Source organism: Capricornis sumatraensis, chromosome 20 (assembly GCF_032405125.1).
Source record: "Capricornis sumatraensis isolate serow.1 chromosome 20, serow.2, whole genome shotgun sequence".
NCBI lineage: Eukaryota > Metazoa > Chordata > Mammalia > Artiodactyla > Bovidae > Capricornis > Capricornis sumatraensis.
This window is the reverse complement of record NC_091088.1, coordinates 62,393,008-62,414,784: the sequence shown is the minus strand read 5'-3', so window position 1 is coordinate 62,414,784 and position 21,777 is coordinate 62,393,008. Positions and strand designations below refer to the sequence as shown.

General features: G+C 49.3%; 3 protein-coding genes across 3 annotated transcripts in view; all 3 read right to left on the bottom strand.

Annotated features, from left to right (window-relative positions):
- The window catches only part of LOC138096869 (zinc finger protein 723-like), a 40,914-nt gene extending 35,530 nt beyond the window's left edge, over window positions 1-5,384 (bottom strand). Inside the window, 2 exon segments of the mRNA XM_068993121.1 lie at window positions 4,586-4,667; window positions 5,317-5,384. Of these exon segments, the coding sequence (XP_068849222.1) occupies window positions 4,586-4,667; window positions 5,317-5,384 (150 nt within the window).
- A 233-nt stretch (window positions 5,385-5,617) lies between these two features.
- LOC138096868 (sialic acid-binding Ig-like lectin 5) lies at window positions 5,618-7,982 on the bottom strand. The gene is made up of 6 exons (XM_068993120.1): window positions 7,943-7,982; window positions 7,517-7,900; window positions 7,049-7,327; window positions 6,805-6,852; window positions 6,055-6,312; window positions 5,618-5,970 (listed from the first exon to the last, which is right to left on the bottom strand). Exons 1-6 carry the CDS (start codon window positions 7,980-7,982, stop codon window positions 5,618-5,620), a joined length of 1,362 nt encoding a protein of 453 aa, XP_068849221.1.
- Window positions 7,983-12,982: 5,000 nt separating this feature from the next.
- LOC138096356 (myeloid cell surface antigen CD33-like) lies at window positions 12,983-21,714 on the bottom strand. The gene is made up of 6 exons (XM_068992515.1): window positions 21,678-21,714; window positions 21,233-21,613; window positions 20,748-21,026; window positions 18,718-18,814; window positions 17,021-17,102; window positions 12,983-13,153 (listed from the first exon to the last, which is right to left on the bottom strand). Exons 1-6 carry the CDS (start codon window positions 21,712-21,714, stop codon window positions 12,983-12,985), a joined length of 1,047 nt encoding a protein of 348 aa, XP_068848616.1.
- Window positions 21,715-21,777: the final 63 nt, after the last annotated feature.

Genomic DNA, 21,777 nt, shown 5'->3' with positions numbered 1-21,777 from the left:
ACACTGGATATTCTTTAAGAAAGCATTTTTTTTATTGTGATGAAGTACCCATGATATAAAATTTACCAATGTAACTATTTTCAAGTGTGCAATTAAATGGTGTTAAACATGTTCAAGTTGTGTAACCATCAGCACCGTCCATTTCTAGAACTTTTTCATCATCTGAAACTGGAATTCTGTACCCATTAAACATTAACTGTCCACTGACTCCTCCAGTCCCCAGCCCCTGGAATCCACTTTATAAGGCTTTTCTTTAAAAACTGTGGTAAAAAAAATTATATAAAAGTTACCATCTTAACCATTTAAAAGTGCATGCTACAGTAGTGTTTATTATATGCATCTTGTTGGCCATCAAATCTCCAAGAATGTTTTCATCTTGCAAAAATGAAACTCTCCACCTATTGAATAGTAACTTCCTATCTCCCCAGCCTCTGAGTATCCCCCCGGGATCCCTCTACCTTCTGTTTCACAATTTAATTTCTTTGAATACTTCCTATAGCTGGAATCATGCAGTATTTGTCTTTCTGTACAACTGGCTTATTTCACTTCATGTAATATCCTCAACACTCAAGTTCCTTGATATTATTTTTATTATCTTGCCAATGTCACTATGCAACTGGCATACCACTGTGATTTTCATTTGTATTTCCTCGACAGCTACAGAAGTTGAATACATTTCTGTATGCTTGTCGGCCATTTGACTATCTTGCCATTCTATTTGCTTGTCTTTTTCTTATTGATTTGTGGAAGCTCTTTATATATTCCTTTAAATGTTTAAAAATATATTATTTTTTTATTATTTTAAAATACATATTCTTTCTATTCTCTGCGTGTCCTTTGTTAGACACATGTATTGGGAAGTATCTTCTCCACCCAGAGAATTACATTTAGATTTACTTAAAAAAAAATAATACATGTCACACCCCACCAGAAAAGAAAAACAAAAAACTAAAATAATATATGTTGTTAAGAATAGTCAAAAACTAGTCAGGCAAAATAGAAGTATGTGGTAGAATCAAAAGCTGACGTCTGCCTCCATTCTGAGGTAAATTACAAATATGGTTAACACCCACAGTGCATGTGTGTGTGTGTTAAGTCACTTCAGTCATGTCCCACAGTACATGCTTGCATGAAGAAAGCTGAGCGCTGAAGAATTGATGCTTTTGAACTGTGGTGTTGGAGAAGACTTTTGAGAGTCCCTTGGACTGCAAGGAGATCCAACCAGTCCATCCTAAAGGAAATCAGTCCTGAATATTCATTGGAAGGACTGATGTTGAAGCTGAAACTCCAATACTTTAGCCACCTGATGCGAAGAGCTGACTCATTGGGAAAGACCTTGATGCTGGGAAAGTTTGAAGGTGGGAGAAGGGGACAACAGAGGATGAGATGGTTGGATGGCATCACCAACTCAATGGACATGAGTTTGGGTAAACTCCAGGAGTTGGTGATGGACAGGGAGGCCTGACATGCTGCAGTCCATGGGGTCAAAAAGAACCAGACATGACTAAGTGACTGAACTGAACTGAACTAAGGAATATTACCCTCACTTTACAGAGGTGGAAACTGAGGCACAGAGAGGTAAAGTTTTTTGACTTGCTTGATATAACACCCTTGGCATTACTCAAGCTTGGATTTGAACCCAGGACTCTCTAACTGTGACCTTCAGCCACTCCAAGGAACCTCACCTTCTCACTTATAAGCTTTGGCTCAGCAGGCAGCCAAGTCTTCAAGAATCAGTATCTGACACACATGTCCCTCAGAGGTGCATTTTCTGGGGGTGGAGGCAGGGTCCTATCACTTCCCAATCTTGATCTCTGAGTACTCGGTGGTATCCCGGACCTGAAAGTTGTGGGTCCTTGGTCTGTGGAAACTGAGGCTTGCATAATAGAGCTCTTGTTCCTTCTCTGAGGTGGAAGCAGCGGGAGCTGGGGTCTGGTAGTCAGAGGGGCTGTGTGACCAGGATTCATTGAAGTGACCCTGAGTGGGAAGAGAGAACAACTTGAGCTGGCCTTTGGGGTCTGGAGAAGGGAACCCAGAGCTTGAGGAGGGCATGTATTCACTTATCCATTTTCACACCCATTTCCTGAGGATTTGCTCATTCAGTCACTCCTTCATTCATTCATACCTTTAATCACAATGGTCTGTTCTTCTTATTACTCATCTCACTGAATCCTTACAACCTCCCTCCATAGATGATATAAATGCTATCCCCATTTTACAGATAGGAAAATAGAGGGAGCAAAGTGAAGTGATTCTTCCACAGACAAGGTCCCTGACCTTGGAATGTCTATCAGGACAAGGAGACAGTATGAAGTTGTCACACACTCAAAACTTAGCAAACTGCAAATTGTGTTTTGTTGGACAGAAGCAGGGTGCTGTGGGCGAGAGTCACAGAGGTCTGCAGGAGACCTGCACTGCCCTCCCGGAGCTCGCGGTGTTAGGGGAACAGACCTGTGGCTATTATAGGGAAGTGTGACGACAGTCTACCTGGTGTAGGGCAGGGGAATATTTGAATGACATAAATTGGCATGACACTTAAAAAAGAATGAAATAAAACAGAAACATACTCACAGACATAGAGAACAGATTTGTGATTGCCAAGGAGTGGGGTGGGGTGAGGGAGGGATGGATTGGGAATTTGGGATTAGTGGATGCAAACTATTATATATAGGATGGAGAAATGACAAGGTCCTACTGTACAGCACAGAGAACTATTTGCAATTACCTTGACAAACCATAATGGGAAGAAATAAGGGGATAAAGAATGCATACATATTCATATATGTATGCATAACTGAATCACTTTGCTGTACAGCAGAAATTAACATAGCATTGTAAATCAACTATACTTCAACAAAATACATTTCTTTAAAAAAAAAAAAAAGAATGAAACAAAGCCATTTGTGGCCACATGGATGGATCTAGAGGTTATCATACTAAGTGAAGGAAGTCTAACAAAGACAAATTCATGATATCGCTTATATGTGAAATCTAAAAAAATGATACAAATGAACTTATTTAGACCCCAATGCTGGGAAGGACTGAGGGCAGGAGGAGAAGCAGGCAACAGAGGGTGAGATGGTTGGATGGCATCAACATGAACTCAATGAACATGAGTTTGAGCAAAGTCAGGGAGATAGCGAAGGACAGGGAAGCCTGGCGTGCTGCCATCCACGAGGTCCAAAGAGTTGAACACGACTGAGCGACTGGACAATATTAACTTAGAAACAGCCATATGGAAGAGATGCTGAGGGCAAGGTATAGGGAAAGGACACAGTTTTGCCTTCTCCAATTTCTTCATCCTGCTTGTTCACCAACCTGAAAGCTCTCTAAACCCCATCCTTTGAGGGTTTTTGGGAGGCTTCACACCATAAACATGATTGACTAAACCACTGGCCTTTGGCGACTGAAATCCTCCAGCACCTCTCCCATCCCTGGAGGTCAGGGGCTGGGACTGAAAGTTCCAGTCCCCTCTGCTTGGTTCTCCTGGAAACCAGGCCTTATCCTTAGGTACTTTCCAAAAGTCACCCCATGAAAATAACAAGAGACCCCTTTAACACTCCCATCACTGCAAGGTTCAAGTGTTCTAGGACTCTGTGTCAGGAATAGGGGATAAAGATCAAATATATATTTCTTATTATAGATCATAATATCGTAGAATACAATAAGCTCATTTGTGGGGAGGGACAAGACGCTGGCGGGAGAACTTGGCAGGGGGACAGATTACAGAACCCCAGACTGAAGAATCTGGCCTTGATTCCTTAGGCCTGTGCTGTCCAATACAGGAGCCCCTAGCCATGCGTGGCTCTTGAGCCCAAGAAATGTTGTGAATCAGTCAAAAATGAATACTCGAGGTCAAAGTTTATGTAGAAAGAAAGAAAAAGAGAGAGAAAGAAAGGGAGGGGGGACAGAGGAAGGAAAGAAGGACGGGAGAAAGAGATACGGAAAGAAAGGGGAAAGAAGGAAAGGAAGAGAGAAAGAGAAAGAAAGAAAAAGGAAGGAAGGAAGAGAGGAGAAAGAAAGAAAATATCCCATTAATATTAATAATTTGTGATGACATGATGTTTGAAATGATAATACTTTGGCTACATTCAGTTAAATAAAATATTATATAAAAACTGATCTCACGTTCCTTTCTCCTTTTTTTTTTTTTTAACATGGCTAGGTTTCAAGTTGTACTCATGGCTCATATCGTATTTCTGTTGGATCTAGACTGTGGGGGGCAAGCACAGGGTGACTGTAAAGAAAAGCTGTTTGGGGAACTTCTTGCTGAGAGCTTACTGGGGGAGGAGAGAGGGAGCCAGTGACCCAGGAGAGAGTGAGGGCTCAGCAGGAAAGGGGCCAAAAGGAGAAGAGCTTTGCTACACGGAAGATGGACAGGACTCGGTGAATTCTAGGCTCCAGGGAGTGGCGGAAAGCCGAGAGGGTGATTTGAGTGCAACAAGAAACTCGAGAGGAAAAGCTAACGTGGAGGCGGGTGGGGGACATCACGTTTTTCTGAGGTGATGAGTAGGCTGCTGTGGCCCCTGTGTGGGCAGTGGGGTCCAGTGGGGACACTGGACGGCAAGCCGCCCACGTCACTCACCCGGGACGCGGGACGCGAGGCTGGGCAGTCGCCATCTTGGCTCGACGCTCTCTCCACCGACTTCTTCCTGTAGATCTTCACGCTGAAAAAAAGAGACCAGGGTCTTTAAGAGGGCTCCTCTAGGGAGTCCAGAGGGACTTCCTGAGCGCAGGCCGGTGTCCAGCTGCAGAGACCCTGACCAGAAAGTAAGCACCCTCCTTGCACACGGCCAGCGCCAGGGTCCACACTGGGCCAAGATGTCAGGAGGCTGCACTCTTGATGCCACTTCAGTGAGCCACCTCTTTTTCAGCATTATCACTCCACCAGTGCCCTCAACTCTGGGCTTTGAGTGTTTTGTTTTGTTTTGTTTTTTAATAATTAGTTTATTTTTGGCTGTGCTGGTCTTCCTTGCTGCCTAGGGGCTTTCCCAAGTTGGGGCCAGTGGGGGCTACTCTCTAGGTGCCCTGCGAGGGCTTCTCACGGCAGTGGCTTCTCTAGTTGAAGAGCTCAGGGCTCTAGGCGAGCAAGCTTCAGTAGTTGTGGCACGTGGGCTTAGTTGTCCCATGGCCATGTGGGATCTTCCTGGACTGGGTATCGAACCCGTGTCCCCTGCACTGGCAGGCAGATTCTTAACCACTGGACCACCAGGGAAGTCCTGAGCTTTGAGTTTTGAAGATTCTTTGAGTCTTCACCCCCGTCATCCCCCCTTGCACCCACCCCCATAGTGGTCCCCAGCTGAGGCCACCACTCACACAAAGAAGATGAGACAGAGAGCAAGCAGGGCTGTGACACCAGCTCCTCCGACAGCCCCCTGAACCATGCCGGTCCTGGGTCCTGGTCTCCCTGGAGATATGAGTCCTGGGGTGACATCCAGCCCACTTCAAGCATTCACCTGAGCCCCCAGCCTTCTCATATCCATGACCCACGAGTGTGCCTACTTTGCCCCAGGACTTGGTGCCATGTCCACCATCCTTTGATAAGACTGCAGCCTCCTATGCTCCCCTCCCCAGCTACCACAGAGGACCCTGAATGCTAGTCCCTTTTAGCCCAGAATCATGCCCATTTCTCTTCCTCTCCATGTTTTCTAGGACCCAGATGCGTGAGTTCCCCTTTCCCCGGACCTGGCAGCAGCAGGATCTTCACGTTCTGTTTCCCATGGGCGTTCTGGGCCTCGCAGCTGAGTCTGAGGCCGGAGCTGAGCCCCTCGCGGAGGCTCAGGGAGCTATTAGCCCAGGGCCCAGCGGAGCTGGAGGCAACCTCAAAGGAGGCGTTACTGAAGTTCCCCTCCAGCAGCCCCTCGCCCAACCGCCAGTGCAGGGAGGGGGCCGGCCAGGCTCGGGAGGAGCAGCTGCAGCTCAGACCCTCGTCCTCCTGGGAGCAGGAGGGGCCCAGCAGCTGTAGGGGTGCTGTGGGGAGAGATGGGAGGGATCAGGGCAGCTCTCCCCTCCCATTAACCCCGGCCTCCTTCCCCCGGGTGTGTTCCAACTCACTTCTCACAACGAGGTTCAGAGATGCTTTCTTGGAGCCCAGTGGATGCTGAGCTTGGCAGACATATAACCCATGGTCCCTCAGTTCCACCCGGGGCAGCTCAAGGACCCCAGGGTTCGAGGAATTTGAGGGACTCAGGGTCAGGCTCTCTCGGGTCCAGCTGATCATGGCAGGAGGGTTGCTGTCAGGAACACAGTCCAGGCACAGGGACTGGCCCTCCTGGACTGAAAGAGACTGGCTTTTGCCCAGAGTTTCAGGTCCTGGCAAGACAGAGAGAAAGCTAGCCTCGCTCTGCCCGTCTCTTCCATTGCTTAGTGGCTCATATTGTCCTGGTTCGAAGCATTGTCGATTTCCTCTGTGTAAAAAATCCCATCGTGGCCAGTTTCAAATGCCTCATTTGAAGCCACTGAACCCAGAAATGGGAAAAGATGGACACAGTTGCACAACTGGCTCTTGCCAACCAGTGAGAGCCAACCCCTAAGGAGAGAGAAGCCAGGATTTGGGAGGAAGATAGAGCCCAGGCAGTGGGGACAGTTACGTCCATTTGGCAAGGAAGAGGCCAGGCGACATCCATGAGAACAGTCAGCAGAAGGGGGAGGCTGGTTTGTAAGCCCACGAGCCAGTGTGGAGGGGTTCCCACCCCTGCTGTTCCCACACCTTCTATCTGAGTCCTGAACCCCAGATCAGCTCAGAAGGTCAGAGACAGACCCCATTTCCATCACTGCCCCAAGAAGAGAGGTTTTGACGTATACCTGTGCCTTCTTTCCGGTACACTCTGATGGTCAGCTCCTGGGGTGCATCTGGACAGACAGACATAACTGTCCCTTTTCAGGGGCAGGAACATAGGCCCTTCCTCCCAGAAACATCAGAAATGGGAAGCAAGTGGAGTGGGGTGTCCTCATCCATCCTCCCCAGTTCCAGCAGCCCAGGCCCTGCCTCCCCCTCCCCAACACCACTGGGGACCCAGCCTCTTGCCCGTCCCCCCACCTCACTCACAGGACACATTGAGCCTGATGGTCGCCTCTGTGCTCACACCAGCTCCAGGGAAGGTCACACGACACGTGAGGTTGGTGCCGTGGTCCTGGGGCCTCGGGGTGAGGGTGAGCACTGAGGAGTGGGGACTCTCAGGGTGCGGGGAGGTGAGGGCGACCCTGGTCCAGGAGAAGGTGGGGGGCGTCCCCCTCTCACAGGCCCATGGCACCGCACAGGTGAGGTTGGTGGGGCGGCCGGATACTAGGGTCCCCTGGACGTGGATGTCAGGTGTGTCTGTCAGAGCTGGAGAGGGGGAGACGCAGACCCAGGACTGGAGGTGGGACACCTGTGTGCCCCTCAGAGCAGTCTGTTCCCCAGCATCCTGTACCCCTGGGTCCCCCCCAGGATGAGAAGACAGGGTTCCCCTCCCACCCTGCCCTGGGGTTCCTAAGGACCCCTATATGTATGTCCTCCACTTGGCCCCATCCTTACCCGTCACACGGATCGAGAGCGGATGCCATTTATAACTATATCTCACAGTAGGCCCTCTCTCCACCCTAAAGATGTATGTCCCTGTATCCCTCCTCTGGGCGTCTCTGATCTCCAGGGAGCAGTCTTTGGTCCGGGGGTCTCCAATGAGGAGGAATCGGCCCTGGGTCTCACTGAGCACCGCATGCTCTGGGTTGTTTGTGGCCACTGCGAGATCTTCAGTGGTATATGCCTTTTCCCGGAACCAGTAGCTGTGAGCTGGGTCAGAGTCTTTCCAGCCTTCCCGGGGATAGGAGACCAAGCAGACCACGCGGACACACAGTCCCTCCTGCACCGACACAGACCGTGGCACATCCAGCTGGTATCTCAGATCCTGAGCCAGGGACCCTGCAGGGAAATGAGGATTAGTCGAGCCCTCACCCCACTCACCTACCCACAGCAGTGACTGCAGCAGCAGCAGCAGCAGCATCTTTGGGGTGACACTCTTGGAGCCTTGGTGTCACAGGATTGAGAGGAAGCCCCAACAGGAAGCCCAGGGCTGAGGTCAGAAAGTGACAGACCACAAAAGAGGAACTCGGCACCCACAGGCTGCCGGAGCTGCGCGAATCCTGGAGAGGAACCGTCTAGATGAGGCCCCACCGAGGGTCACAAGCAGCGAGCACTGCCCAGGGGAGGCTCCCGGCTCCCTGTTCGCCACCGACTCCCCTGCACCTCTGTCCACAGCTGGAAATCAAGCTGGTCAGTCCCCGCCGGGTGTGGGAGGCAGGAGGGGCAGCTGGGGAAGTTCTAGGTGTGAAAGATGGGGATGGGCACCCACCCCCCCGGATGAAGGAGGTGGTGATTAGTTACTGAGATGAACGTGACAACGGCACACATGTGCATCTCTGCTTTCAGGGACTGGAGCCCCAGGAAGAACGGGACAGAATGTCTCATCCTGGAGAACTCCGGTGCCCCAGGTCCCGTTGATACAGTATGAGCTGGGGGTAGCCAGCTCGGGGTTCGGAGGAAAAACTTGATCACTCTGTGCAGTTAGAAGGTGAGTTCCCGGGTGTAAATGGCCAGAATGGGTGGGACCAGGATGAAGGTGCTATGAGAACATGATCCCAGGGGAGCATGGGGCTTCTTGACCTAGTAACAGCCGCCTGCCCTGGCCCCCCTGGTGTTGACTGCGCACGCCAGGCCTGGGAGCCGGGCACTGAGAGCAAGATGACAGCCTTTGGGGGCAGGTGGGCCTGCCCTCCTTCCCCTCCAAGCCTCAGCTTTTTCATCTGTGCTGCTGCTGCTGCTGAGTCACTTCAGTCATGTCCAACTCTGTGCAACCCCATAGATGGCAGCCCACCAGGCTCCCCCATCTCTGGGATTCTCCAGGCAAGAACACTGGAGTGGGTTGCCATTTCCTTCTCCAATGCATGAAAGTGAAAAGTGAAAGTGAAGTCTCTCAGTTGTGTCCGACTCTTAGCGACTCCATGGACAGCAGCCCACTAGGCTCCTCCGTCCATGGGATTTTCCAGGCAAGAGTACTAGAGTGGGGTGCCATTGCCTTCTCCTTTTCATCTGTACATACAGGAATAATAATGTTCAACCCTCGTCCTGGGCATTTTCTACAGTCTGGTGTGGCCATCTTGCAGGTCACGTGTCTGGCCCTGCCCGTTCCTCTAAGTCCCTCCTTCAGCAAGAAGCTCCTGGTGGTCAGTGGTGTCTTTGATACCAAAGATACCTAAGCCTGAAGAGGGGATCTGGGGCACAGACTCTGCAGTCAGATGGCTCTGGGCTGAGCCTGGCTCCCTAATGCATGCTGTGCCACCTAACCATTCTCTGCAGAATTGCATCCCTGTTGTTCATGGGGTGTTGGGGCTGAATTGTATCACCCCCCTCAAAAAAATTTTATATGTGCAAGTCCTAACCCCCCGTGCCTCTAAACGTGATTGCATTTGGAGACAGGGCCTTTAAAGAGGTTGTGTTGTCATTCAGTCACCCAGTCGTGTCCGACCTTTTGCGACCCCATGGACTGCAGCAGGCCAGGCCTCTCTGTCCTTCACCACCTCCCAAAGTTTGCCCGAGTTCATGCCCATTGCATCGGCGATACCATTCAACCCTCTCATCCTCTGACACCCTCTTCTCTCTCTGCCCTCAATCTTTCCCAGCATCAGGGACTTTTCCAATGTTCTAATCAGATGACCAAAATACTGGAACTTCAGCTTCAACATCAGTCCTTCCAATGAGTGTTCAGGGTTGATTTTCTTTAAGATAGACTGGTTTGATCTTTTTGCTATCCAAGGGACTTTCAGGAGTCTTCTCTAGCACCACAGTGCAAAGGCATCAATTCTTTGGCACTCAGTCCAGCTCTCACAACTGTATGTGTGAGGTAATTAAGGTAAAATGAGGTCATTGAGGTTGGCCCTCATAAGGCCCATGTCCATGTAAGAAGAAGCTGTTAGGACACAGACACATACTGAGAAGCTACCACATGGAGACACGGGGAGAAGACGACTGTCTACAAGCCAAGAAGAGAGGCCACAGAAGGCTGAATACATATGTATAACTGAATCACTTTGCTGTACAGCAGTGATTAATACAACATTGTAAAGCCACTATACGTTAATCAAAAATTGTTTTAAAACTTAGGGACTTCCCTGGTGGTCCAGTGGTTAAGAATCCACTTGCCAACTGAGGGGACATGAGTTCAATCCCTGGTTCGGGAAGTCCTGCGTGCTGCAGAGCAACTAAGTCCGTGCTCCACAACTACTGAGTCTGAGCTCTAGAGCACGGGAGCTGCAACTACCAAAGCCCGTGGGCCTCGAGCCCGTGCCTCTCAATAAGAGAAGCCACCACAATGAGAAGCCTGTGCACTGCAGCAAACAGTAGCCCCCACCCGCTGCAACTAGAGAAAACCGAGACGGGCAGCAACAAAGACCCAGCGCAGTTGAAAGTAAGTTAATATTTTAAAATGTAAAAATGAAGAAAAAATAAGGAGCCAACCCTGCGGACACCTTGATCTCAGACTTCCAGCCTCCAGGTTCATGAGCAAATGAATTTCTGCTGTTCAAAGCTGCCAGCCGGTGGAACTGCCTTGAAGCAGCTGTAGCGAGTGAACCCATGGGGTCTCTCCCGGAAGAATGAACCCTTTGGAGTGCTCAGCGTACACAGTGGCCAGGGGTCAGCCGGCAGGATGGGAGCCCTCTGAGGCTGGGAGGGGAAAAGGGAAGGAACAGTGTGGCAACTCCAGGAAGCTTCTGCTTCTCCTCTCTGCCCTGGCTCTGATCCCAGCGGGCTGTTACTTCATCAGGCGGTGGTGACCTGGCCTCTGCTTGGGTTGTCCCTCTGATGGTTGAGCCAGTTGCTGCTCCTGCAGCCATCTGTCCAGCAGAGTGTCCTGGGGGTGGGGTGGGAGTGGGGCTGACACTGGGGGAGCACCAGCTGGGTGGGGGAGGGGCTGCAGGGTCAGGTGTGGCTGTGGGAGCCCCTAGGAGGAGGCAGAGAGGAGGTACCTGGAGCATGGGACGGGTGTGCGCATCCCTGACAATGTGGCGAAGACCCCTGACTGTCTCTCAGTCAGGCGCGAGAGGCGGTGGGTCTGAGTGGGTTGTGTGGTAGGGGCTGAAATGCCCTGACTCTGTATTGGTCCTCCATTCCTGGGGTCCTATGCCCACTTGCCTTCTTCTCATCACTCTCCAGAATTCTCCTTGGTTGTCTCTTGCATCATTCTTAGCGTTTATAGTTGTGAACAGAGGGCAAAAGCTGGGAAAAGCAACAGGAACCATACAGCTTGAAAAGCCTAAATATTTACTAAAGAAAGCTGAGCACTGAAGAATTGATGCTTTTGAACTGTGGTGTTGGAGAAGACTCTTGAGAGTCCCTTGGACTACAAGGAGATCCAACTAGTCAAACCTAAAGGAAATCAGTCCTGAATATTCGTTGGAAGGACTGATGCTGAAGCTGAAGCCCCAATACTTTGGCCACCTGATGCGAAGAGCTGACTCACTGAAAAAGACTCTGATGTTGGGAAAGATTGAAGGCAGGAGAAGGGGACGACAGAGGATGAGATGGTTGGATGGCATCAACAACTAGATGGACATGAGTTTGGGCAAGCGCCTGGAGTTGGTGATGGACAGGGAAGCCTGGCATGCTGCAGACCATGGGGTCACAAAGAGTCAGACATGACTGAGCGACTGAACTGAACTGAAGCCCACTTGCCTTCTTCTTACCACCTTCCAGAATTCTCCTTGGTTGTCTCTTGCACCATTTTGGGGATTTATAGTTGTGAACAGAGGGCAGAAGCTGGGAAATGCAACAGGAACCATACAGCTTGAAAAGCTTAAATACTTACTATTTGTCCCTTTACCAAAAAGTCTCCTGACTGCTGACCTGGAATATCAGGTTGAGAAGCTTGCAAGTTCTTCTGTTGGATTAAGGAGAGAGAACAATCTTTTGGTTATGGTCTGCTCTAAGCTTTAGGAAATTCTCTAAATGGCTTTATTTGATTTTGCCTATAGCAGGAGTAGTAGGAGGTAGAGAGGATGGAAAAGGAAAATTCAGGAATGGAGAGAGATGATGCTGGAGGTCAAGTCAGGGAAGGGATCCAAGGGAGAGTTCTGAGTAAGAGAGAGGCTGACAAACATAACCGATGTGGTACCCAGGGACAGGACCAACCCAGCTCGGGGTGAAATGTGCAAACAAAATAATAATGTTGCCCACCATCAAGCCATCAGCCACAGCAGCCTGCCCCGCTGCTGTGCCCTGAAGAGAACTCAGGATGGAGAAAAACACAGTACTTGCCCAAGATTATTAAAATGCATATTTAAGGAACAATTTCCAATGGACTCAGACTTTTGCATCCTCCCATACACAGAAAAGCACTAAAATCATTACCTTGAGGTATCTGATTTTTGTGATTAGCAGTGATCTTTTGATGTTCAGTTACACGTTTGTTTTCAGCAAAAACGCCTATATATCCTGGCTCTTCCCTTACCTCTACAGAGCAGCTCCTCGGAGCTATCTGAAAGGCTGTCTCCCAGGCTATAGTCCTCAGTAAGGTCCCCAAATAAAGCATAACTCACAACTTTCAGGTTGTGTGTGTTTTTGTGTGCGTGTGGTTTTTTTCAGTCAAAAGTCACAATGTATCAATACTTCTGTTGCATATTTCATACTTCCATTTAATCCTCACAACAGCCCTGTGAGGCTGGACTTCTCATGTTTGTTTCACCAAAGCAGGAAACCAAAGCATGGTGGATGGGGGTCAGGGTAGGTGGGTCACAAGATGCTACTTTCTTAATAAATGAATGGGCATGGATGTGATCCCAGGTATCTGTGATTGCAAAGCCTAAGACATATAGCAAGAAACTTGCAGGCAGTAGTTCATGAACCCACTGCTGATGGGGATGTTAGGTCTCCAAGAATTAGCCTGTGGGTCCTCCTTCCTGCGGAAGATATGGACGTCCCGACGCTGAGGCTCATACTGCCTTCGGCGCCTCACTTGATCCTGATCTCTGCATATTCCGAGTGAGGGCTCTCCCGAGGCTTCTCCCCACGGAAGATGATGGAGGAATAATGCAACTCCTGCTCCAACTCCAAAGAGGGGGTGGCCCCTGCATAACTTCTGGGGTCAGAAGATTCCTCTGACTTGGACTCCTGCTGGTGATCCTGTGCGGAGAGCAAAGAAAGGGGTCACATCAAGGTAGTTTTGGGATGAGAAGGCAGAGAGGGCCCATGAAGTGAATTTGACTCTGGGACAAGCACTTATTCATTCTTCCATTCTGTTATTAAACATTTCTCCAAGTTCTGTTTATGCAATCATACAACAGATATAAGGCTACAGATTGTTTTGCAACTCTACAGAACACTCACATAGACCTTTGTAGAAAATAATATTATGTTACTGGCTCAGGGAATCCACATCTGCCTCTCCGGCACTGTAGGCAGATTCTTTACCACTGAGCCACCTGGGAAGCCCTATGTGGAAAATATTACGTTATAGGGAAACTCTCAAAGAATGATAGGGACAGAATGAGGGACAGAACAGGTGATTAAACAGTTAATCCCACTACGGCATTGTAAGTAGAAAAATATGGGAGACTCCTGTAAGTTAATGATTACTCGAGAAAACAGATTTCAGTTCAGTTCAGTCACTCAGTCATGTCTGACTCTGCAACCCCATGGACTGAAGCATACCAGGCCTCCCTGTCCATCACCAACTCTCGGAGATTACTCAAACTCATGTCCATTGAGTCAGTGATGCCATCCGACAATCTCATCCTCTGTTGTCCCCTTCTCCTCCTGCCTTCAATCTTTTCCAGCATCAAGGACTTTTCAAATGAGTCAGTTCTTCACATCAGGTGCCCAAAGTATTGGAGTTTCAGCTTCAGCATCAGTCCTTCCAATGAATATTCAGGACTGATTTCCTTTAGGATGGACTGGTTGGATCTCCTTGCAGTTCAAGGGACTCTCAAGAGTCTTCTCCAACACCACAGTTCAAAACCATCAATTCTTCGGCACTCAGCTTTCTCTATAGTCCAACTCTCACATCCATACATGACTACTGGAAAAACCATAGTTTTGACTAGACGGACCTTTGTTGGCAAAGTAAAGTCTCTGGTTTTTAATATGCTGTCTAGGTTGGTCATAACTTTTCTTCCAAGGAGTAAGCGTCTTTTAATTTCATGGCTGCAGTCACCATCTGCAGTGATTTTGGAGCCCCCCAAAATAAAGTCTGACACTGTTTCCACTGTTTCCCCATCTATTTCCCATGAACTGATGGGACCAGATGCCATGATTTTAGTTTTCTGAATGTTGAGTTTTAAGCCAACTTTTTCACTGTCCTCTTTCACTTTCATCAAGAGACTTCTTAGTTCCTCCTCACTTTCTACCATAAGGGTGGTGTCATCTGCATATCTGAGGTTATTGATATTTCTCCTGGCAATCTTGATTCCAGCTTGTGCATCATCCAACCCGGTGTTTCTCATGATGTACTCTGCATATAAGTTAAATAAGCAGGGTGACAATATACAGCCTTGATGTACTCCTTTTTCTACTTGGAACCAGTCTATTGTTTCATGTCCAGTTCTAACTGATGCTTCCTGACCTGCATACAGATTTCTCAAGAGGCAGGTCTGGTATTCCCATCTCTTCCAGAATTTTCCACAGTTTATTGTGATCCACACAGTCAAAGGCTTTGGCATAGTTAATAAAACAGAAGTAGATGTTTTTCTGGAACTCTCTAGCTTTTTCAATGATCCAAGGGATGTTGGCAATTTGATCTCTGGTTCCTCTGCCTTTTCTAAATCCACCTGAAGTTCACGGTTCACGTACTGTTGAAGCCTGGCTTGGAGAATTTTGAGCATTATTTTGCTAGTGTGTGAGATTACTGCAATTGTGCAGTAGTTTGAACATTCTTTGGCATTATCTTTCTTTGAGATTGGAATGAAAACTGACCTTTTCCAGTCCCGTAGCCACTGCTGAGTTTTCCAAATTTGCTGGCATATTGACTGCAACACTTTCACAGCATCATATTTTAAGATTTAAAATAGCTCAACTGGAATTCCATCACCTCCACTAGCTTTGTTTGTAGTGATGCTTCCTAAGGTCCACTTGACTTCCCATTCCAAGATGTCTGGCTCTAGGTTGGTGATCACACCATCGTGATCATCTGAATCGTGAAGATCTTTTTTGTACAGTTCTTCCGTGTATTCTTGCCACCTCTTCTTAATATCTTCTGCTTCTGTTAGGTCTGTACCATTTCTGTCCTTTACTATGTCCATCTTTGCATGAAATGTTCCCTTGGTATCTCATAATTTTCTTGAAGAGATCTGTAGACTTTCCCATTCTATTGTTTTCCTCTATTTCCTCACATTAATCACTGAGGAAGGCTTTCTTATCTCTCCTTGCTATTCTTTGAAATTCTACATTCAAATGGGTAATATGTTTCCTTTTCTCCTTTGCCTTTAGCTTCTCTTCTATTCACAGCTACTTGTAAAGCCTCCTCAGACAACCATTTTTCCTTTTTGCATTTCTTTTCCTTGGGGATGGTGTTGATCCCTGCCTTCTGTACAATGTTAGGAACCTCCATCCATAGTTCTTCAGGCACTCTGTCTATCAAATCTAATCCCTTGAATCTATTTGTCATTTCCACTGTATAATCATAAGGGATTTGATTTAGGTCATACCTGAATGGTCTAGTGGTTTTCCCTACTTTATTCAATTTAAGTCTGAATTTGGCAATACGGTGTTCATGGCCTGTGCCAGTCAGCTACCGGTCTTGTTTTTGCTGACTGTATAGAACTTCTCCATTTTTGGCTGCAAAGAATATAATCAGTCTGATTTTGATATTGACCATCTGGTGATGTCCATGTGTAGAGTCTTCTCTTGTGTTGCTGGAAGAGGGTGTTTGCTATGACCAATGCATTCTCTTGGCAAAACTCTATTAGCCTTTGCCCTGCTTCATTCTGTACTCCAAGGCCAAATTTGCCTGTTACTCCAGGTATTTCTTGACTTCCTATTTTTTCATTCCAGTCCCCTATAAAGAAAAGGACATCTTTTTTGGGTGTTAGTTCTATAAGGTCTTGTAGGTCTTCACAGAACCATTCAACTTCAGCTTCTTCAACATTACTGGTTGGGGCATAGGCTTGGATAACTGTGATATTGAATGGTTTGCCTTGGAAATGAACAGAGATCATTCTGTCGTTTTTGAGATTGCATCCAAGTACTGCATTTCAGACTCTTTTGTTGACCATGATGGCTACTCCATTTCTTCTAAGGGATTCTTGCCCACAGTAGTAGATATAGTGGTCATCTGAGTTAAATTCACCCATTCCAGTGCATTTTAGTTCACTGATTCCTAAAATGTCCATGTTCACTCTTGCCATCTCCTGTTTGACCACTTCCAATTTGCCTTGATTCATGGACCTCACATTCCAGGTTCCTATGCAATATTGCTCTTTACAGCATCGGACCTTGCTTCCATCAACAGTCACATCCACAACTGGGAATTGTTTTTGCTTTGGCTCTGTCTCTTCATTCTTTCTGGAGTTATTTCTCCACTGATCTCCAGTAGCATACTGGGCACCCACTGACCTGGGGAGTCCATCTTTCAGTGTCCTATCTTTTTGCCTTTTGCAACTGTTCATGGGGTTCTCAAGGCAAGAATACTGAAGTGGATTGCCATTCCCTTCTCCTGCTTAACCACAAACCAAGCAGGCTTGCTTAGCAACAAAACCAGGCAAAAGAAGCCCACGACCTGTCCCTCAAACAATAAAACAATGGTGTGATTGTGGGGTGTGGCATGAACCCTCCTCTTGGGAACTATAATAACTGTCTTTTCCATGGCCATCATCTCCTGATCTGTCGGCCTCACATATTTGAATAATAATGAATCCTACATTTTCAAACAAGCAAGAAGGGGAAGAGGAAGAGCTCATTTCTGGACATGCTGAAAGAAGCATGGCCATGGGCCACCCCACGCACTGGGGGGATACACAGGGCAGGCTGTGTTGCCAGGGTACCCGTGTCACTCACCAGGGAAACTGGCTCTGCGGCAGAGTAGATGTCCTCCATGTCCACTGCGGTCTTGGCTACCTTCTTCCTGTAGATCTTCACTCTGATGAGAGAGAGGGTTTGTGACACAGGGTCGCTCTTTTGAGGCTGGAGTGAGTGCTTAATGCAGGTCAAGTGTAGGGCCAGACCAACATATCCAAAGAAAACCATAATTCAAAAAGATGCATGTACCCCAATGTTCGTTGAAGCATCATTTAAAATAGCCAGGACATGGAAGCAACTTAAATGTGCCTTGACAGAGGAATGGATAAAGAAGATGTGGTACCTGTATACTACGGACTATTGCATGCATGCCTGCTAAGTCACTTTAGTCGTGTCCAGCTGTTTGCGACCCTATGGACTGTAGCCCGCCTGGCTCTTCTTCCATGGGATTCTCCAGGCAAGAATACTGGAGTGGGTTGCTGTGCCCTCCTCCGTGGGATCTTCCTGACCCAGGGATTGGATCCATGTATCTTACGTCTTCTGCATTGGAAAGTGGGTTCTTTACCACTAGTGCCACCTGGGAAGCCCTACACTTGAATATTACTGGCCATAAAAAAAGAATGAAATGCCATTTTGCAGCAACATGGATGGACCTAGAGATTATCACACTAAGTGAAGTAAGTCAGACAATTATCAGTTGCTCATTCATGTCTAACTTTTTGCAGCCCCTTGGATTGTAAATCACTAGGCTCCTCTGTCCATGGAATTCTCCAGGAAAGAATATTGGAGTGGGTTGCCATTTCCTTCTCTGGTGGATTTCCCTGACTCAAGGATTGAATCCAGGTCTCCTGCATTGTAGGCAGATTATTTACCATCTGAGCCACTAGGGAACCTGAAGTCAGACAGAGAAAGACAAATATCGTATGATATCACTTAAATGTGAAATCTTTAAAAAAAAAAAAAAAAGGTACAAATGGACTTATTCACAGAACAGAAATAGAGTCACAGATGTAGAAAGCAAACTAATGGCTACCAGAGCAGCAACAGGGGGAGGGATAGGCTGTGAGATTGGGATTGACATATACACACTGCTCTGCATAAAATGGGCTTCCCTGGTGGCTCACTGGTAAAGAATCTGCCTGCCAATGCAGGAGACGCAGCTTCGATCTTTGGGTTGGGAAGATCCCCCGGAGAAGGAAATGGTAACCCGCTCCAGTGTTCTTGCCTGGATCCCATGGACAGAGGAGTCTGGTGGGCTACAGTCCATGGGGCCCCAAGGGGTTGGATATGACTTAGAGACAGCACAAGCACGATGCATAAAATAGATAAGTAATAAGAACCTACTGTAGAGGACAGGGAACTGTACTCAATACTCTGTAATGACTTATAAGGGGAAAGGATCTAAGAAAAGAGTGGATATATGTATATGCATAATGGATTTGCTTTGATGTATACCTGAAATTAACACAGCACTATAAACCAACTATACTCCAATAAAAATTTTAAAAGGGTAGAGTAAGTCCAGGAGCCTTTATCACAAAACTGTAACAAGGCCCCCCACCCCCACCCCACCAGGTCCTGAATGTCTAGGATCAGGGCTGGGAGCACCGTCATGCCTGGCTAGGTGGCTACTAGCTGGATTCTCATTACCCCTGCAACCCCGCCATTGCTCTGGGTCCTCGAAATCCCTCCAGGCCCCTCTTCTCCTCCACTGGCCCACACCCAGCCCAGCTCACACGAAGAAGATGAGGCCGAAGCAGAGAACAAGCAGCATGGTGACGCCAGCTCCCACGATGGCCCCCTCAGTCACTCCTGCCCCTGTCCCTGATTCCCCTGCAGACGAGAGAGACACTTGGAGAATTCCAACCTTGACTCCTCTCCTCAGCACGCAGAGGGGGTATCCCGCCCCTCACATGCAGGGTCCAGCCGCTCAGTTCCCCTTCCCCTCTCAGAACCTCAGCCTTTTGCAGAAGGGCACAGTCTAAGCGGCACTTGCCTCTCCAGCCCACACTCTTCCAACAAACCTCAGCTCTCCTTGGAGTCAGCTACTTCTCCATCCAGGGTCTCTATGTAACAGACCAGAGACCCGGCCACAGCAGAGCCCTGAGGCTCTGAGCCCCATGGACATTCCAGACAGACAGTGAGTCTTCGGGGGATGCTGAAAGGCCTTGCACCTCCTTCCTTCCAGGGAGGGTGTCTAAATCTGCTCTCCCGGCCTCTGTTGGTACTGTCACTCAGAGTTCACAGTGGTGTTTTGAGCCTCCAGAAGGAAGTGGAAGAAGGAACCTTCTCAGACCTTCATATCAGATCCAGACGGTGCTCCTGGCCCTGCCTGGCCAAGCCTCCTGGGACCCCAACACTCAAGATGAGGTACATCTGGACATTACTTGTCAGTGATTGGATGGGCACTGCTGAGAGACTGCTGATGGGGCTCACTGTCCAGTTGTCCTGACCCGTGGGACTAGAGCAACGAGGGGAGCACTGGGCTCCAGAGAGGGGTCAGCATGAAGGCTGGGGTGGGGGTGGTGCTGACAGCCAAAAAATGGCCCAAAGTAACACTGGGGGGCAATGAAACCACTCTGAGTGACACTCTAATGGTGGATACATGTCATTACATATTTGTCCAAACCCATGAAATGTACCCCAGGTGGTACAATGGTAAAGAATCAGCCTACCCATGCAGAAGACACAACAGACGCAGGTTCCATCCCTGGATCAGGAAGAGCCCCTGAGGTAGGATATGGCAACCCACTCCAGTATCCTCACCTGGAAAATTCTATGGCCAGAAGGGCCTGGGCAGCTACAGTCCAGGGGGTGGCAAAGTGCTAGACATGACTGAGCACACACGCACACATGAGACGTGTAATGCCAAGAGTGAACTCTAACATCAGTCATGGACTTTGGTTGAAAAGGATGTGTCAGTGGAAGTTCACTGTAACATGTACCCTAGGAGCGGGGGGATGTTGGTGAGGGAGAGGCTGTGTGTGTGTAAGAAAGTGCAGGAAGGGCAGGGGAAGTCTCTTTATCTTCTGATCAGTTTTGTTGTGAACCTCAATGTGTTCCTCAAAATAAAGTCTAGTTCATAAAAAAAAAAAAAAAAGCCCGCCAAGGACTTCAGTGATTGGTGAAGGATAAAGAGCATGTTTAGTCTCAATCTGTTCTTCAAGATAAAGTCCAATTTTAAAAAATGCCAGCCGAAGACTTCAGTGATTGGTGAAGGGCAAAGGGCATGTTTAGAATGGGCGGGGAGGAGGATGTGGGTCACTTGGCAAGACCAGAATTGGAGGATATTGGGGACGAGACCTAGTGGGGGCTTCTGTTTCAATGTAGGACCCCACTCAAGCCCCATGATTTGAATGTGGGCACACCATGTGAAAGTACAGCTCTGAGCCAAGCTGGCAGAGACCCCACTCCAATCAATGCCCCACGGGGGAGGGGGAGGGGACTCCTTCCTACCTGTGCCATCCCCTGCGCAGATATTGCTTCGGTTCTGTGAAGCACCTAGGACAGGAAGAAGGCATTTCCCTCCTCAGTCGGGGGCGGGGGGGGGGGGGGGGAGGGTGGGGAATGGAGTGAGGCAAGTGTAGACATCCCCTCCCCCCACACACAAACCCAGAGGCCACAAAAATCCAGGAGGGATAAGCTTTATGACCCTCTACCCCCCTCCTCAGCAGGGCCTCCAGGACAAGACACCTCGCATCCCCAGCCCGGCCCCCCTGCCCGGCACACCCCTCAGAGCCCCCGGACATCCTCACCCCCCACTCACAGGTGACATTGAGCAGGATGGTCCGCTCCACCATCGCCCCGCTTGCGGGCAGCTTCACCTGACAGGTCAGCCTGGTGCCGTGGTCCTGGGGCCGTGGGGTGAGAGTGAGCACCGACGAGAAGGGGGTCCTGGGGCCCAGGGAGCTGGGGGCAGCTGACGTCCAGGAGAAGATGGGGGGCGTGGCCCGCTCACAGGCCCAGGGCACAGAGCAGGTCAGGTTCCCCGGGCGGCCGGGCTCCAGGGCCCCCGGGCTGAGGACTTGGGGCTGGTGGGTGAGGGCTGGTGAGAGGAGGCGGCAGATGGGAGGTCAGGAGGAGGCATTGAGGTGTGGCCCCCGCCCCAGAGAAGCTTCAGGCTTCGGTCCAGCCCCTCCCTCGGAGCCCCCACCTGCTTAACCCTCAGTGCCTCCCAGGAGGGGCCCCCACCAGCCCTGCCCTGGGACCCCCATGACCCCCACTCTGGCCTCTCCTAGATCCATTGCTTACCTGTCACATTCAAGACGAACAGTTCAGACCTGTAGCTCCATTTCATAGTTCCTCTTTCCACACGAAAAAAGTAGGAACCTCCGTCGCTCTTCCTGGCGTCTCTGATCTCCAGGGAGCAGTTTTTGTTCCTGGGGTCCCCGAGGAGGTGGAATCGGCCCTGGCTCTCCTCCTGAACTTCATGATCTAATTTGTTTGTGGCCACGGGGGCATCCACGGATACCTCGGCCCCTTCCCGGAACCAGTAGCCGTGAGCTTGGTCAGAGCCTTTCCAGCCTTCCCTGGGATAGTAGACGGAGCAGGGCACGCGGACACACAAGCCCTCCTGCACCGACACGGCCCGCGGCACGTCCAGACGGTATCTCGGATCCTGAGCCAGGGACCCTGCGAGGAATCGAGGATCAGCCGAGCCCCCGCCCCGCCGACCCCCGCCCCGCCGTCCACTCACCCGCCCACAGCAGCGGCGGCAGCAGCAGCGGCAGCATGTCTGAGCAGGAGGGTGTCTGGGCGTCCTGTGTGTGAAAAGAGAAGGGAAGGGAGAGGGAGGT